Here is a 17331-nt window from a genome sequence, read left to right as displayed (position 1 = left end):
TTTTAAAATTTGGAATCTGGTATATCTGATTGTAATCACAGAGCATACACATATATATATATATATATCTAAAACACAAGTTTTAAATGGAGAACATACATGCCAGCTGTGCCCACCGCACACATGTGGATACAGAATCACTGCGCGCGTGCCCGATGGCACCGAGCGCGCGCTCATGACGAGCTGAACGCGTGACGTTCCAGCTGGTGTTGGTCCCTGGGCGCACACGAGCAGATTGGGTGGAGGAGAAGGAAAGGACTACTGTTTATGTGTGGCAGAGAGAGAGAGAGAGAGAAAAAAATAACCTCCTTTAATGTTTTACAATAAATCAGTAGGGTTGCAATGGAATCGAGAGTAACAATAAGCAGGCAACTGTTTCTCCCAGCGGTTTCTTCACGCTCCTGGATTGTGTGCGCTTTAATTTCCGTCTTGGTGCCGGTCGGTGTTATGGTTTCAGGGATTCCTACTTGCGGAGAGGTGAGATACAACAACTGGTCTCCCCTTTCCATCGTTAAATGATGGGGAGAGCCTTTATTAGCGTTTGTCTTTAAGCTTGCGGAAAATGCAGCGATTATGCGTTTTATTTCTCTTTGCACCGAATTGATTTTTTCCCCCCCTCCAAAGAAGATGCATACAATAGGTTCAGTCCTCTGTAATTCATAAGGGAATATGCGTTATTTTCATGTCTCTTTTATTGCATTTAAAAACAAATGTGCTTTTAAAGGTACACTGCTCTTCTGCCACAGTGACATAAACGACTCACTGGCCTGATGATTCTGACATTAAATCTGTTGATATTACAATTTTCAGAATGTTACCTCAGAATTTAAGGTATTGGGTAGCAATTTCTGTTGTGTTTTGGTAAACGTGTAATCTTTTGGCACTGTACCCTATAGTATTCGTTAAAGAGTAATTTTAATGGCGTGATGCAGTAAATTAATGTAATTCCTCTGTTTGAAATTAAATTGGAAGCTTGAAATATCCACCCCCTCCAGTGGATTCAGAGTCTGTGATTAACAAACAACCTGTGCAGCTGCTGCTTGTATCCAGGGATTAAACGCACTCTACCGCGACTGTCCACTGAGATAAGCTCCTTCTTTTATTGTCCCAACAGCTTTACTGATACCATCTTTCGTACACACCAGTGAACGTGCCATTGCAACCCATAAAGCAGAAGCACAGACTTGATATACAACGTTATGTATCTGTTAAACGGGCAATGGAAGCCAAGCAAGGCACAATGGTTTTGTGGCAGTTTATCCCACAGGTCAAAGCAAATTATAATCTACTTGAAACAATATGGGAATATATACACATTATGTGTGTATTTCAAACCATTTAGCATTGATGGATCAGTATAAATAATTGAGAATCATTTAAAAATCATGACCCTTGTTTAAAGTACGCAGATTACTTTTCATCTAATGCAGAAGGATCCCAGGTTTTAAATGTACGAATTTTAAGAGCTAACCTTTAAAGCTTTGACTAAACCACATTTTAGTTTATCAGAGAAAGGAGATCTTTAAAGGGATTGTGGTACAGCATTAAGGGAAGAGAAGGTTTCTGGTAAGTTCAGTTCCGAGAGAAACCAGGAACAACCTGCTGATAATTCAGCTGCAATGTGCAAAGTTTGCTGTTATCTGCTGCAATGCAATTTTTTTGATGCCACTTTATTAATTTTACAACACCTAAAACTAAGCACTTGTAGTGGGAGATTACACAGATGAATGCAATAGTGACAACAAGGAGGTAGTTTACCAATGGCTTATAGGTACACTGTCCCTTTGAGTGAACACAAATGGTTGAGTCACCACCTGCTTTATAATGCACTTCAGCATTTGCACCTAATGACAAATAATAGGGTTGATAAGAGAAATACACATTGGCCTGGACAAAGATGCATTCCTGCTCTCATTGTCTTGTGTAGGAGAAAAGAGTCTTGATGATGTGGCTGAGATCAGGAACTCGTGTTCGAAATGCAGGGTATAATTCTAGGTATACGGTCATAAGAGTTTGATTGAATGTGTGGAATTGCACCTCCATTTCATCTGTGCTGCATCCCCATGATAAATTTCTGTGTGCTTAACATATGTGCCTCATGATGAATGTTGCAAATAAAATCAGGCCCTAAATGTATTAAAAAATCAATTTGAAAATGACTACAGCTTAGTTCACTTTTTTCAGTTTTAATTGTTCAGAAATATTTCAAGCATCATCATTGTCAGAGAATCAAAGTTGTTGTATAATAAAACAAGTTCAATTTAAAAGGTGGAAAAATGGCAGTGATTGTCTAAAAAGTCACTAGTCAAAATGACATTTTGAAAGATGCCTGTGTTTGTATGCATCATTTTTATCTCCAGTCTGATTTGAACTCAATAGTTCTCTATTCTGATTTATCTTTGAGTCCTCCTTCAGGATTTTTAATTTCAGTAAACTTGATGTGATAAAAGATCATTGTCTTTGTGGAAAAAGTGAGGAGATAAGAGTCATGTCATTTGGGTCACAATGTCATGTGATACCACGTTTCATTGTGATTTGTCATTGCATCATGTGTTTGTGGACTATCCCTTTTTAAAAAGTCAAGTACAGCTTGTGTCTGAATTGCCTGTTTGCTAAACCAACATTGATGTCTTCTGTCTGTTGACATACTAGATTAATATACAAAACGCTCCATTCAGCAGAATTTTCACAGGACAAAGCCCTGCACAAGACATGGCCTCATTGTACATCTTTTGTCATTTGTACTCCTTTTCTTGCTTAATAGAACTACCTAATGTTTATTTGTTAATTGTCTATATCCTTGTGCCTAAGGTCTTACTGTACTTCAGATGTAACACCGGAATTTGAGGACTTTTGATGTGTGTATGGTTGGGGTGGGTCGTTGGCCCCTTCATTATCGTGAATAATGGAGATTCCACGATATCATTTACTCAGTAATACGGCAGTAGTTTTCTACAGTATAACTTTGCAATGTATTTAATCTTGCCTAATGTATCAAATGTATTAACATATTAAAAAGGGTTATTGTCATTTTGGCTAGGCTGTTTTTGGAATAACCATGAATACCCTGCTCTCTTGAGCTGCCATATTAACCACTGAAAAAGCCATCATTGCAGCAGATGCAACATGTGATGCATTTTGAACTATTTTCTATTTTTATCTTTTCAACCTTGCATTGTTTACCTCTTCCCCCACCTCAACCATTATACTTCAGGGATGTTGGATGGGTCCAGAGGTACCAACAGTGCTGCTGCTGGACTGACAAACCAGATGTAAACCAACCCACACGGAATGGAGCATGGCTGTGAAGAGGGGCAATTGCAAATCAAATTTTGAAAGCAAAAAGTTATTAGACAATAGTGAAACTCTCCTTTTAGACACCAGTCTTAAGTTATACAGATAGTCCTTTGTAATTTTGGTAAAGTGAAGAAAAAAATAACTGCAACAGTTTGCCTGTTGAGTGGGAAGGAAATAAACTACATTAATTTTGTTAATGTTTCTGAAATCATGAAAGGTGATGATTAGTGAAACCAGTTTAATCAAAGGCTTTACATATGTTAGTTCCTGGTTGTACGATATCTATAAATAGAATTAACCCATTGCTATGAGATTCTGATATATTGCAGATTGCTTCTGGAGAAGGGAGGAATGCCTTCCGTATTATTTTGTTTCATCTCCTGAGAATGTCATTGAGAAGCTCAAGCAGATTACTGGGTTCATTTTTATTGGTATGATTTTGTTGATGTGAATTGGGATTCCTGTGGTGCATGTTGGTGATGCAGAAAAGTGTTTTTAGCAGTGCTATCTATCTCTTTAAAAAGTTCAAGTCAGTAACATCCTTCCTCCACACCCTGCTTTAAAATGTTTGTCTTGAAACAAGATGAAGCTTATGAAATGCTCCCACTCAACACAATTACTTGCACTGTTTGAACATTCCACTAGAATTTTCAGACTATCTCAGTGTTAACTGCAGTCAAAACAACTGAATCTAACTTTTTTTTTCTAGGAGATCGCCTTTATCTGAAATAACCTCTGATATGTTTTATTATTTGACTCCTTAAAACTTATGTATTCTCTCTGACACTGCTAAATTCAAATATATAGAATAACTTTTTCTAAACACTTTATGCATATAAAACCTCTTTGGAGAATTACTTTTTAAGAGCATTCACTTTTTTACATAAGAATAGTGTAAACGGCAAAAATACATTGGCTTGTTCTAAATACTTCCTTTTGTAAGTGTGGCTTATACAGTTAATTTGACAGCTTGTAGCTAATTATTCATTAATATGGAAAATTCAATTGATATGCAAGTTGCATGTCTCCATCTGAACTCTTCCTGCATTGATCTGAAGTCACAAATTGTGAAACCTGTCTGTTTTCTTTTTAATATATTCCAACCAAGGGTTCAAGAGCAGGTGACTGTTCATTTCAAAGGAAGTTGTTTGCATCGGTTCTTGGGATTCTAGTTTAATTAGATTAATAAATGTACATGCCAAGTGCTGTTTTTTGCAGGTGTTAATAGAATGGGATTCTATTATTGATATCTGCCATTCAGTACAGAAATTGATTTTTGTTTATGAATTTCATTGCTACTTAACATCAGATTCAAATGATTTTGTTGAGTACATTAAACTCAGTAATTGTGTGAGAAAATTATCAAAGTTTTCCCTAAAGCCACCAAATGTTGTAGTTTTGTTTGGCTGTGTCTTTTAAAAATCAACTGGTTTCCTTCTTGAAAGAAATGAAATGGATAAAGGCTGGGTCCATCCTGCAAATTTAATGTGTGTGTAGTATAAGTAGCAGAGATAATTGTTAATTCCCAAGTCCTTGCACGCTGTAGGGGAAGAAAGTGAGAAGGCACAGGTTTCGGATTGTGAAGATGTGGTCAGTTTAGGAAATTGTTAGCCAGCTGTTGAAAAGACGGTACAAAAATATCCAAAACCCCAACGCCAAAGTAACCCTCGCTGATTTCCATGATCCCTTGGCTCAAGAAATGGATTGTTTGCTAGCAGGATCAGACTTTCCTTTTTGATTAAAGTGTTGCATATGGTCAATGAAGTCACTAAGTTTGCCCCCAAAAAATCGATAACCTTTTGAAAATTTTGGGTGAATTATGACTTAAATCTTTGAGAAACTGCTAGAGTCTTCGTGATTGCATGAAGAAAAATAATCCCTGTATTTAAACATTTTGCCCTTAATTTTTTAATCAAAGTTACTTCAAAATATTTTTTAGAATTAATTCTGGGTTTTGTTCAGAACAAATACAATACAAATCATGTCAATATGTTCCGAACTACTGGAATGTTACTGGAGAGTTAAAGCAGCTTTACCAGTGATACAAAGTTCAACAGGTTGTGCCTCCAGCTTTCCGACCCAGCCTATCATGTACTTTGAAACCTTTTGCTGTTCGTTACTTTCTTGCAATCCAGTTGTCCTGTGGATTCATTTAAAAATAGATTGTGACTTGTCAGATAATGTGCTTAAGTTGTTTTGGCTATTTTCTCCATTTCACTGTTCCTGCCTCTTATAAGGTGCTTTGATAGAAACGGCCAGTAAAATGTTTATGTAATTTCTGTGTGCAACAAAAAAAAACTGATGTGTCGACAAGACCTGTTGCACAAAGGAAGGCCATTATTGCTAGGATTGCAGTAGATCAGAAATTAATCTTCAGTGTGGTTCTTCTGTATTTTTGAGGCCATTCTTTTTTTTTATTCGTTCACGGGATGTGGGCGTCGCTGGCAAGGCCAGCATTTATTGCCCATCCCTAATTGCCCTCACAAGTAGACTCCGTGATTCTGTTTTCAGGAAATTGAATGCTTTGATTTTTTTTAAATCTTTGTTTCTTGTCTACAGGTGGCTGAGGTTTGTAAGAATGACCCAAGTGACGCTCTCAACTTCTTCCCCGCCCCCCCCCCTCCCATATTGTGGTGTTGCACAGATTGGCATTTCAGTGCTTTAGGGGATTGAATGCATATGTAGCGCCTTATTGTCTGTTTGCTATTATATTTACTTCCTCTTTCATTTCTCTCATGTCTGGACTAATCTATGAATGCTATTGAAGTTGCACTTTCCCCAACATAGATCAGATGTGATGACAAAACCAAGGAGTTGAATGTTGTTTTAATACAGTACCTCTCTGATATCCTTTTGCTTCAGGTTTCTCTGAGTACCACTCCAATACCTTAATATAAAATTTATTTCAAGTTAGATGAATCTAAAATAAAATCAATAAATGTGATACTGTGCCAAGTTGATTTTTGTCTGTGTAGAATGTTTTGCATGTATTGCTAGAAACAGCATGTTAGGGGTTAAAACCCAAGGTCACATGGGATTTCCCAAAGAAAAACCATCAGCTTGGAGACTTGACAGACTGGCTGCTGTGGGCATCAATGTGAGTTGCTAAGTAAAGCACTGCGGATTGTCTAAGATGTTAGTGTGCAATGGCACTGCCCGTTTAAACAATTATCACAAACATCCTTGCCATTGTCAAAGGCTGGCTATCCATTCAGTATTGATAAGAGAAATGCAGCCTCTTGTGGATCGCTGTTAATCCAATGTAATTACAGGAGATGCAGTTGCCTACTGCCTTTTGTTTCAGAATAACTTCAAAGGGGTTGGCATTGTATTTCTGTAGGAAGTCTGTTTTACCAGAGAGTCAGTTTCCACTGTGTTTTAAAATTTTGCCAGCTAGCAGCACTGCTGGTCTTGTTTTCAAACAGCTGCCTGTTCCTTGATGTAAGAAGTGTGCTTATGTTTTTAACATCTTTGCTTAGAGAGAAAGTGAGTGGCATCTTTAGTGAAATGTATGATTCTTCATTTTATATGGTATATTGTCCATTTACTTGTCCTATTTAAATAAAACAATTTGTTGATTCAGAGCCTGAGTTTTGGTCTGCTGAGAATGTATTTTCAGTCTGCTTTTTGGAGAGGGGAGAATCGATTGGTGGTATGTGATGCATTCCAGTAGTTGCTGTGCAGGTTAAGAGTGCTCTGTTACAATTTTTTGGGTCTTTCTATCGTTTAGATATTGGGCAGAAAAAGGTTACACTCCAGATCATAGGGAACACGAGATCCACTAGCGTGAGTGGCTGGTGATGTTGAACCCAAGAAAATATAGCGCAAAAATTCAAAAATGAGACATGAACTATTTTTTAACCAACAGATCTGTGCTGGATGACATTAAAAACAGGAACCAGCTGCATATAATTAATGTGATCAGATTTTTCATGAATTTGACTGTGATGATTAAAAGCACTGAAAGACTTTAAGAAATTGCACTGGAATATTTAACAAGAAGTCATAGATTTCCCATAGCCTAATGTATGCTTCAACAACCATGGATCAGTAAGTTATGAGTTAACTCTGTTTAAATTTCTATGTATGAGGGATAAGAGTTCAGGAATTTTCACTGGGAAAATTGTACAAGGAGTGAAGCAGTATATGACTCTTGGCCACTGATATTCCTTGCAGGACTTTTGGATTGATAGATAATTTTGAGGTGCAGCTGTAGCTTTTATGTTCTGGCAGAAATACAGAAGTCTAACTTAAATGCCAACATTTATTTGTGCTGGTCCTGTCATAACGTTGTAGAGAACTGATAATCTGGCTGCAGCAGTGGTGTGGAGAATGGAATAGGCTGCCTTCCTCAAATTGGCTTATTTTAATCGGGTTGAACTGTTGAGACCAGGAGCATGTCTTTTTGTAGCCAGCCCTGCAGTATTATAAAACTGGATGCATGTAGGTTGTGTAGAATGCTGAATGATGACACTCAGACCGCCTTGATGATTTCTATCTGATTTTGAAGATATAGTTTCCCTATTATTGATCAGATGTGATTACCAAACTAAGGAGTTGAATGTTTATAACTGAAGAGAGAGTTCCTAACCCTTGGGGTAGGGGTCGGGTCACAGTATCATCAATCTTTCTGGGTAACGTTGATGACTTTGGGCACTAAAGAGTCGGACGTGGGTCTATACCTGTGCAATCTCCAGCTATGCAAATCACTGGTCCAGTAATTCAGTTACCTTTCAGAGGAGAATGTCATTCTGTAAGTGCTAGTGTTTCTTTTTATTAACATAACTTTTGACGACACTAATCAGGCTGTTGGCTATCTCTTTTATCTATATTGGTAGGTAACAACAAAAAGGAATTAAATGAAATAGAGATTGAAAAATATACAAAACGAACTTGCATTTTATATAGCACTCTTCATGACTTTAGGATGTCCCAATGTGCTTTACAGCCGATGAAGTACTTTTGAAGTCATTGTTGTAATGTAGAGAAACGCGGCAGCCAATTTGCGTACAGCAAGGTTCGACAAACAGTAATGAGATGGATGACCGCGTGATTTGTTTTTGGTTGTGTCGATTGAGGGATAAATGTTGGCAGGACAGCGGAAGAGCTCTTGCCTTTGTTCGAAAGGAACTGTGGGATCTTTTACAAACCAAACTGAGAAGGAAAAACGGATCAAACAATGGAATAAAATACAAAAAGCAAGGTTGCATTCTTAATGAAACTTTTAACAGTGAATATGAACAATTAAGTGCTTTTTTTTCTCCCACAAATGCTCATCTATTTTGGACAATAAATTGCAGTCAAAAAAATGAGCCACGCTGATAAGTACTCTAACATTCTGACTGAATTCTTAAGGAAACTGTTTAAAGGATACAGCTGCTCCTATAAAAAATACCAGTGACAATGGAAAGTTCACTAAATGCTTGAACTTGATCAGCACTTTTTGGAAGCTGTAAAAGACAAGAAAAACAAGTTAGTGGGTCAAACAGTAAAAAAAAAATGAATTGTAGTAATGTTCTTTGACTGCACTATATCATAGAATTGAGAGTACTGGACTATAGACTAATATTTCAGGTCAATCTGACCTGTGAAAATTGGAAAGATTAGCATGCTATTATACACTGTTATTACACACTGTTCTCACCGGTTTGAAGTGATTTTTGGCTTTGTATTGGCACAAAATAACTTGGGAGTAAAATCAAGATTGAATGAGGTGGGAAGTGTTCTCATTACCATACAGGTGGATTTGAGATGGGGCAGCACTTTACATGTTTATATTTAATGCATTAGTGCAGCTTTTTTTTTTGCTTTAATACTCTCAATAATTCTAGCAGTATGGTGTATTGGAGATTTGTTTGTACAGCGGTAGAACTGATTAAACTAGCGTTTGTAGTGTTCTGAAGACTTGTGTGCGCATACTCCGGAAGTAGTGGTAGAAAACTTAATTGAAGTGAAGAAAATACTGATTAGTGATTTGACTTGTGTGTTTTAAAATGGAACAACCCGGGTTACAATTTTTTCCAATGCTAACATTAACACTGCTTCCTGATGCTCTGATTTGCATAATTTCAGTTGAAGCAAGTTCTGCTAGATTTTTCTCTTCAGGATTCACACAATACTGGGGACTGATAAGTTGCATATGTGAAGTGTGAAGTATGAAAATTCCTGTGTTGGGCAGCTCTTAGCACTCCCTGACTGGTGAGTCACAGTGCTCAACTGCTTAAATTAATGTGTGAATGTATTATTTCTTAATTTTAGGTAATTCCAATGATTGAAAGTTATTAGTTGGTTTGCTTATTCTGTCATGAAGTTAAATTTTAACTATTCTGCGCTCATGAGTGTTGGTAAGTGCCAACAAGATGTAATACATTGGCTTTCTTTGATTTTGAGTGTGTGGGTGTTTGTGTGGATTTAAAGAAATCTGTATTCTTGGGCAAGGTGTTGACTGTAGATAAGAGTGATCGATTATACTAATGCGTGCAACTTGCCAGATGGAATTCAATGAATACACAAATCCTTAGGCAGAATGAAAAATGTTCCCATAATACTTTTTCTTCAAAATGGAAAGTCAGACTGTTCAATAGTGTCAGACCAGTGGCATTATATGTATATCAGGAAAGAATATAATCAATAGTCCATAAGACACACCATCTAAATTTAACCCTTAGCATGCTTTCAGTTCTGGGGGATTTTAAGGTTCCTTGAGCTGGCAAGTCTTTTTCAACAAAAGTTCAACCCATTTGTAGTCAGGGAAACCCTTCTTCCCCATTCAGCAATCTTTTTCTTTTAAAGTGTAAAATATAAGCTCCCTTAATGGTTAAGAGAGCATATTGAGTGAGTAGCTAAGTCACCAGGATCATGAGTGTTCTATCCCTGGTTTGTGCTAAATGAGATTTCAGTCAAGGTAGCAATAGGGGAACTACAATTACCCTCAAATGTTCTGAATTAGGGAGGAAACTTCAGCTTGGATACTTACTCCTGATTGCTATTCACTGAACCCAGCTAAAAGTGCATTGGTGAAGATAAGGTTAGCCTTGGTTATAGTGCCTCCCTTTCCAATGTGGAATCACCTGCACGAACCTGTAAATGTTCATCCATTGCTATAAATAATAGCAATGGATGAGCTGTAATAACTATTGCATTTCAATCGCACTCCTCACATATTGGAAGATATCTCGAAATGGCTTGCATTGTGGAGTGAGAAAGGAGGACATTGAGCAGGATGGTAAAACTGAGAGGAGGGAAAGGCGTAGTCAATGAAAAGGGTTTTGAGGAGGTGTTTGGAAGTAAGGAGAGAGCTCGAGAGGAAGTTGGAAAGGACAAGAGTGCAGTGGCTGAATGAGGGAGTGGGGAACAAGGAGTAACTTGGTGTCAAAAGGTGCATGTTTTCAAATAATTCTGGAGGAAATTGTTATGGATGGGTGTAGTGAGGCTGTGAAGGGATTTGAAAGTAATGACAAGAATCTTGGAGCCAGTTGAGCTTGAAGAGGCAGAGATGATGGGAAGGTGGGAGATGCTATAGAGTTTTGAATAAATTCTAATTTGTGGAAGATTAAGCCAGCTAGGCCAGTTAGGAGAACATTAAGGAAGTTGAACCTCAAGGGGATAAAGTCAAGACGGAGATTTTAATCATGGTGGGGTAGAGGTAGGACAGAAGTGGCTGAGATTGAAAGTGGTCTTGGTAATGGAATTGATGTGTGAAGCGAAAGCTCATCTTGGGATCCAGCTGTACACTAATGTTAGGGACAGGCAGGGGGGATATGTCGGAAAGATGAGATGAGGAAGTAGTTGGAGAGAGTCCCATCGGTGATAGTCTTTGGACTGTCCCAAAACAGGCCTCACTATTTTGAAACTTAGGATGTGGCAAATGATTCTTGCTTAAGTGTTTTTGCATTGCATTAGCAGCTACTTAAAGCAATCAATCTGCAGGAGCTCTCATTTTGATAACCGCAATCTCAATTATTACATTAACTGAAGCTGCCATTTTGCACCCAAAAACATTGCTGTTCTGTGCTTTTCAAATTTTAAGAGTAAAAGTAAAAGACCTAAAACCTTTGTTTTGAAATCTACAATTCATTGAAGTATGTAAAAAAAAATCTTAATTTTGTGATGCTTTGCATGTATGAAAGCTTTGTATTTGCAGTTTATCTCGTAGCTGATGAAATGAACCAATTCAAATGCATTACAGTAAACCCAGATCAGGTCAATTCTGTGAACCAGTGAACACATTGAGTGGTTTTAGCTTTAATAAATATGAGTCAAAGGAGGTTTACTGAAAGTCACAGCTGTGATATTAGGCCTATGTAACCATGGAAACAGAATAAACTACAAGCTGCATTTAATCTCTCTCTCACACTCACACACACACACACACCTATCTGAAGCATTCACAGTAACTTTATCCAACAACTGAGTCTCCGGTAATTTTTTTGCACATCGCCTTGTAAGAACTCTTAACAGTAATTGCATAACGGGATTACATTTTTAAAAAATTCATTTGTGGGATATGGGTGTCGCTGACAAGCTTGGCATTTATTGCCCATCCCTAGCTGCCCTTGAGTAGCTGGTGGTGGGCCACTGCCTTGAACTGCTGAAGTCTATGTGATGAAGGTACTCCCATAATACCGATTGATCAGAAACAAAAAGAATAAATGCATGATTTTGATTTTAAAAGCTTAGTTTATTTTGCCACAAAACTCAGATTAAATTGATTGATGTGATGGGAAGAATTCAGGGTGTTACTGCTCATTAACTTTTTAAAATTTAGACCAGAGAATCCGACTTTCAATATTAAGATGAAGATGAAAGAAAATGTCACAAGGTTCTGAAAGATATTTCCCCTCTCATTATTTAATACTGATGCTGAGATTAGTCCTGGTATTTTGGTAAAGTATTTTGTGAAGTGTTGAATAACACCAATAATATCATCTATTAAAAAGGATTGCTTATTGTCTGATATGCACATATCCTGCATTTGCTAAATTCTAAATACTATTGATGAAATTAATTGGTAGTGTATATAGTATTGAAGCACGAAACGTTTGGGTAGGAAATTATGGCAACGGAGTTTAATTATGGTTATTAAAGTAAATGTGCTTCAGCTATTGGTAGAAGTGAATAATTTAAGTGCTAATGATGAAAGCTGGATGTTCTGGAACTTGATACTTTAAGGGACTTTTGATCGCTTGAATTTCTACTAGTTTGTTCAATCTCTAGATATAAATGCATATTCCATCATCCACAAAATACAGTCCTTTTAAGAACTTCATTCTTTTTCCACACTCCACACAGCTTTTAAGTTTTGTTTTCTGGGTAGACAAAAAAGGCTTTCTGAATATTTTCTCCATTGAAGCAGTTTTCTGTTGGTGCTTCAGTTCGTATTTTGGAAGACAGCATGCACGAGGCAGCTCCTGTTGTTTGCACTAGTAAATTTGGCTCCCTTATGTTAGGGGCAGAATCACAGACTTTTTTTCACATATCAACAATTCTGCTGGAATCTGGAGTCAGATTTAGTATTGTGAATGCCAAGAGCAGATTTACAGACCCCATCATGTGGAATTCAACCTAAACAAGTCCTTGTGTAAATGTGCCTTAAAATTAGCTAAAGTAAATTGTGTTAGATAATTTTTAAAAAAAAATTATCTATGTTTCTGCTTTGGACTTAGTATTGCAAAGTCCCTTCCCTGAAGTTATACATAAAAGGTGCATGGCTGGGGGCAGTGGATTATGTTTTCTTAGAATCATAGAATCTTACAGCACAGGAAGAGGCCATTCAGCCCATCGTGCCTGTGCCGGCACTTTGAAAGAGCTATCCAATTAGTCCCATTCCCCATAGTCCTGCAATTTTTTCCTTTTTAAGTGTATATCCAATTGCCTTTTGAAAATTACTATTAAATCTGCTAACACCGCACCCTTTCAGGTAGTGCATTTCAGGTAGTGCATTCCCATTAGTGGACTAATTTGAATATGTACGAACAAAAAAAACTCATGGATCTTTTCCTCGTTTGTTCCATTTTATACTGCATATTGGGTATAAATGTATTAATGTTTACCTATTCCAGTTACAAATTATATTGATTGTAGAGTGGTTCTGATGATGGTGACGATTCCTTCACCCACTCTCCATCCAGTACCACCTAACTTCATTACAACCCATTACAACACCCTATGAAATATTAAAAAAAACTTCTGATAGCTATCGGAATTTTGTGATTACACTGGATCTAAGCTGACAATTAGATATTAAAATATCTCTACTTGTAAATCCTACTGCATAAATTTCATCTCATACACGTCAACAGAGAAAACTAGCAAAAGCTGACCAGTTTCAAAAAATAATGATGCAACCTCAAAAAAAAACTGACCATCCCTCAGAGCAGCAGCAGCAGTACCAGAAGCTGGGAGCAGAGCTTAAGGGGTGGATCCAGAAGTGACGGTGAGGGGTGCAACTGGGACTGATGTTGGTTTTTTTGTCTGTGGACTCTGTCTGCTGAAAATGTGATTGGTTGTCATGCATGTTCTTGTATTGTGAATTTCCTAAATTAAGCTCAAGTCTGGGGCGTCAAGAGGAAAAATTGTGAGGAAATAAATTTTTGATGTGTTTAACTTGTTTACATAAATGTAAGTTATGCAAATAGGTATGTTTCTAGTAGGTTTTTTTTAATTAAAAGAAACTCCTCATTTTTAAAATGGTGGCATGACTAAGGTCTGATTTGTTTCATCAGAATAATGACAATGTTCAAATACGTACTTTAGTAGATGGAAATGAGCATCCTTATTAAATATGAATAATTATATATAAATTGCTTGAGATAGCAACAAAATATACAGCAGCAAAATTCAAACAAAGTATCCAGTGGTGAGCCCTGCAGCAAATGGATGAAAGCTGTAAATGGTTACGTAAAACAACAGTCTGTTGAGACTTTTCAGAAAAAGGTCTGCAGACTTGATTGCATGTAGATTAGGATGGGATATAAATAAAAGGCAAATAAAACCGATAGGTCATGTTTAAATTTTTTTTGGATAATGTTTCAGATTATTTAATGTTTGCAACTAAAACTTTGCAATACTGTGGTCCTGCTTTATAGGATTTTCGATGAGTAAATTTCAACTCTGCAAGGTGGTGAACAAATTGAACGTTATGGGCCAGAAATCGCTCCCGAAATAACGGAGCTCAACAGCGCCCTCAGTTTTTAGTGGTGAATTGAAGGAGCAATTTCCCATGTTTGCACATGCGCAGTAAAACGCGGAAATCGTGAACTTGCTCCTAGTAGTTCGCCGGCGATACGACAGCTTCGAATTAAAGGGACATCGCACGTTGCAATCAAGGAAATCGTTGAAAAAGCGCCAACTTGCTTACCTGCTAGCTGGAAAGTAATTAATTATGCCACCAAACGGGTACACTTCAGAATGCCAGATCTAAACTAAAAGTTTTAACAGTGCGGTTTGTCTTAATTTTTAGTTGTTTGGCTGGCATTAACTTAATGTGGAGTCTCTCATTACTCATTTTAATAGCTTTTGGTCATTAAGAAATGTTTTTTAAAAAAAAATTAGAAACTTTTTGTTTTACTTTTCCCTTCTGTTGCTTTAATTTAATTCAATTATTTCTTTGGCTTTTTATAAGAAAAATTTAATTTTTGTTTACAATGACATATAGAATACTAACTTTAACTTTAAATGAATGAAGTCTGCTTGAGCAATGCAGCCTGAATTTGTAGGCATGACTTCTCTTCCTGACAGATTTTGTGGGCGTGTCTTCTCCTTCACAGACTTTTCCAGCTGCGTAGCAAGTCGCGCTGCGCAGAGGCTGGGTTGATAGCGCGCATTTTGTTTAAAGTTCAAATTCAAGCAATTTGATGCCACAGACCCTGCAGTAAGTATTTTCATGAATTAAATTCGCAGGAGCTGCGGTGAACGTTGCCTCGCCGCTCTGCGCCATTCCTGGTCCATTGTTTCATGTTATGCTGTTTTGCAGTCGCAAAGGAAGGAATTCCTGCTTAGCTTGTGTGCAAGTTAGTCTTGTATACTGAGAAACATGCAAAAGGAAGGTTACGTTGTTATTATTACATATATGGGATATGCACATATGTGGTTAGATTTTATTAGGACAAATTCATGTGTGGATTCCAATAAAATTGTATGATAATTAGGAATTCTGCTAGTGTATTCTTAAATACCTATTTTCTGATATGAATTGAAGAGTATGGTACTGTAGTGCTATGTTGCTGGACTAGTAATCCAGAGGCCTGGACTAATAATCCAGAGAACGCAAGTTCAAATCCCAGTTCGAGAATTTGAATTCAGTTTAAACAAAATCTGGAATTATAAAGCTGGTATAGGTTAAAAAGGAAAGTGTCCAGGAAGCTATTAGATTGTCGTAAAAACCTAACTGGATCACTGATGTCCTTTAAGGAAAGAAACCTGCCATCCTTACCCGGTCTGACCAATATGTGACTCCAGTCCCACACTAATGTGACTAACTCTCTTAATTGCCTCTGAAGTGACCTAGCAAGCCACTCTGTTGTATCACCAGCTTTCCAGGGCGATTAGGGATGGGCAATAAATGCTGGCCTTGCCAGCGACGCCCACATCCCATGAACGAATATAAAAAAAAAGGATGGGCAATAAATGCTGGCCTTGCCAGTGACGCCCACATCCTAACTATGAATAAAAAGAATTAAGTTGAATGTATAAGTATTTCTTTCTTGTATGCTCAATGCTCTTGCTTCTAAGTCAGAAGGTTGTTGATTCAAGCCCCATTCCAGAGACTTGAGTGCATAATCTAGGCTTATACTTCAATGCAGTACTGATGGAGTGCTACACTGTTGGAGGTGCTGTCTTTCGGATGAGATGTTAAACCATGGTCCTGCCTACCCTCTTGGGTGGACATAAAAAATCCCATAGCACTATTCAAAGAAAAGCAGGGGCATTCTCCTGATGTCCTGGCTAATATTTACCACTCAACCAACACCTAAAACAGATGATTTGGTCATTTATTTCATTGCTGTTTGTGGGAGCTTGCTGTGTGCAAATTGTCTGCTGTGTTTCCTACATGACTACACTTAAAAAGTACTTCATTAGTTGTAAAGCACTTTGAGATGTCCTGAGGTAGTGAATAGCACTATATAAAAGCAAGTTCTTTCATTTTGACTGAGGAAATAGGTATTTCATTTTTTAAAAAACTCCACCTTGTGTCAATTCATTAAGGTAATTCATCACTTACTAAAATAATAAAGTGATGCTGATCGTTGCATAGAAAGAAACCGGTGGAGCAAGATCTTTAATTTCAATTGTGGCAAATGTTCAAAGCACAAGTCACAGCACAGGAAAGTACTTTCGGTGCACTGTGGTTAAACATGTTCGGGAAGTTCTTTTTTAAAAAAAAAATCCCCATTCAATATTCAAATAATGAATGATTTGGTGGTATTGATGATTTGGGTCACTTCAGGAGTTAATGGTCTTAATTAGGTAATTTTCATTCTAAATTGCTTGACATACGCTATTCTGTTTCTGTTGCCAACACATTTTGTCTGGCCATATCTAATGGACCTCAGTTTATGTTCTGTACTGTTCAAGTTTAAGCTTAAGCTTAAGCCCTGCTTGTCCCAGTGTTGTAATAATTACAATGCTCCATCTAATTGAGGGATTTAAAATAATGGAGGGTCGAAGTTGGTTGACAGCAGGATCTCCCCTTCTGAATCCATGCTGGCTGCTATTTACCAGGTTATCATCTTCCAGGTAATCCTCAAGTTTACGAATTTTACTTAGTTTATTCCTATTTAGGAAGGACTTGTTGTTCATGTCTTCCCTAGTGAATACGTGGAAGAAGTAATCATTTTGCATATTAACTATCTGATGTTCGTTCTTAGTTTTGGCTCTATTAACATCTTTTAGGGTTCTCACCTCTTCTCTGATGGCCTTCTTACTGTTTATAGTATGGAAAAATTTTTTACTGTCTTGTAAAGACACAAATTACTACCTGTATTCTCGCTATATGTTTGTGCCATGCTACTTAACATCTGTACTTGGTTTATG

General features: G+C 37.3%; 1 protein-coding gene across 1 annotated transcript in view; it reads left to right on the top strand.

The window, feature by feature from the left end:
* Positions 1 to 220: 220 nt before the first annotated feature.
* LOC137341672 (endosome/lysosome-associated apoptosis and autophagy regulator family member 2-like) overlaps positions 221 to 17331 on the top strand; it is a 76341-nt gene continuing 59230 nt past the window's right edge. Inside the window, exon 1 of the mRNA XM_068005028.1 lies at positions 221 to 477. Within this exon, the coding sequence (XP_067861129.1) occupies positions 343 to 477 (135 nt within the window). The 5' untranslated portion in view covers positions 221 to 342. The remainder of the gene's footprint in view (positions 478 to 17331) is intronic.

This window comes from Heptranchias perlo, chromosome 24, assembly GCF_035084215.1.
Source record: "Heptranchias perlo isolate sHepPer1 chromosome 24, sHepPer1.hap1, whole genome shotgun sequence".
NCBI lineage: Eukaryota > Metazoa > Chordata > Chondrichthyes > Hexanchiformes > Hexanchidae > Heptranchias > Heptranchias perlo.
Note: the sequence above shows the minus strand (reverse complement) of the source record. Positions and strands in the feature narration are given on the sequence as shown.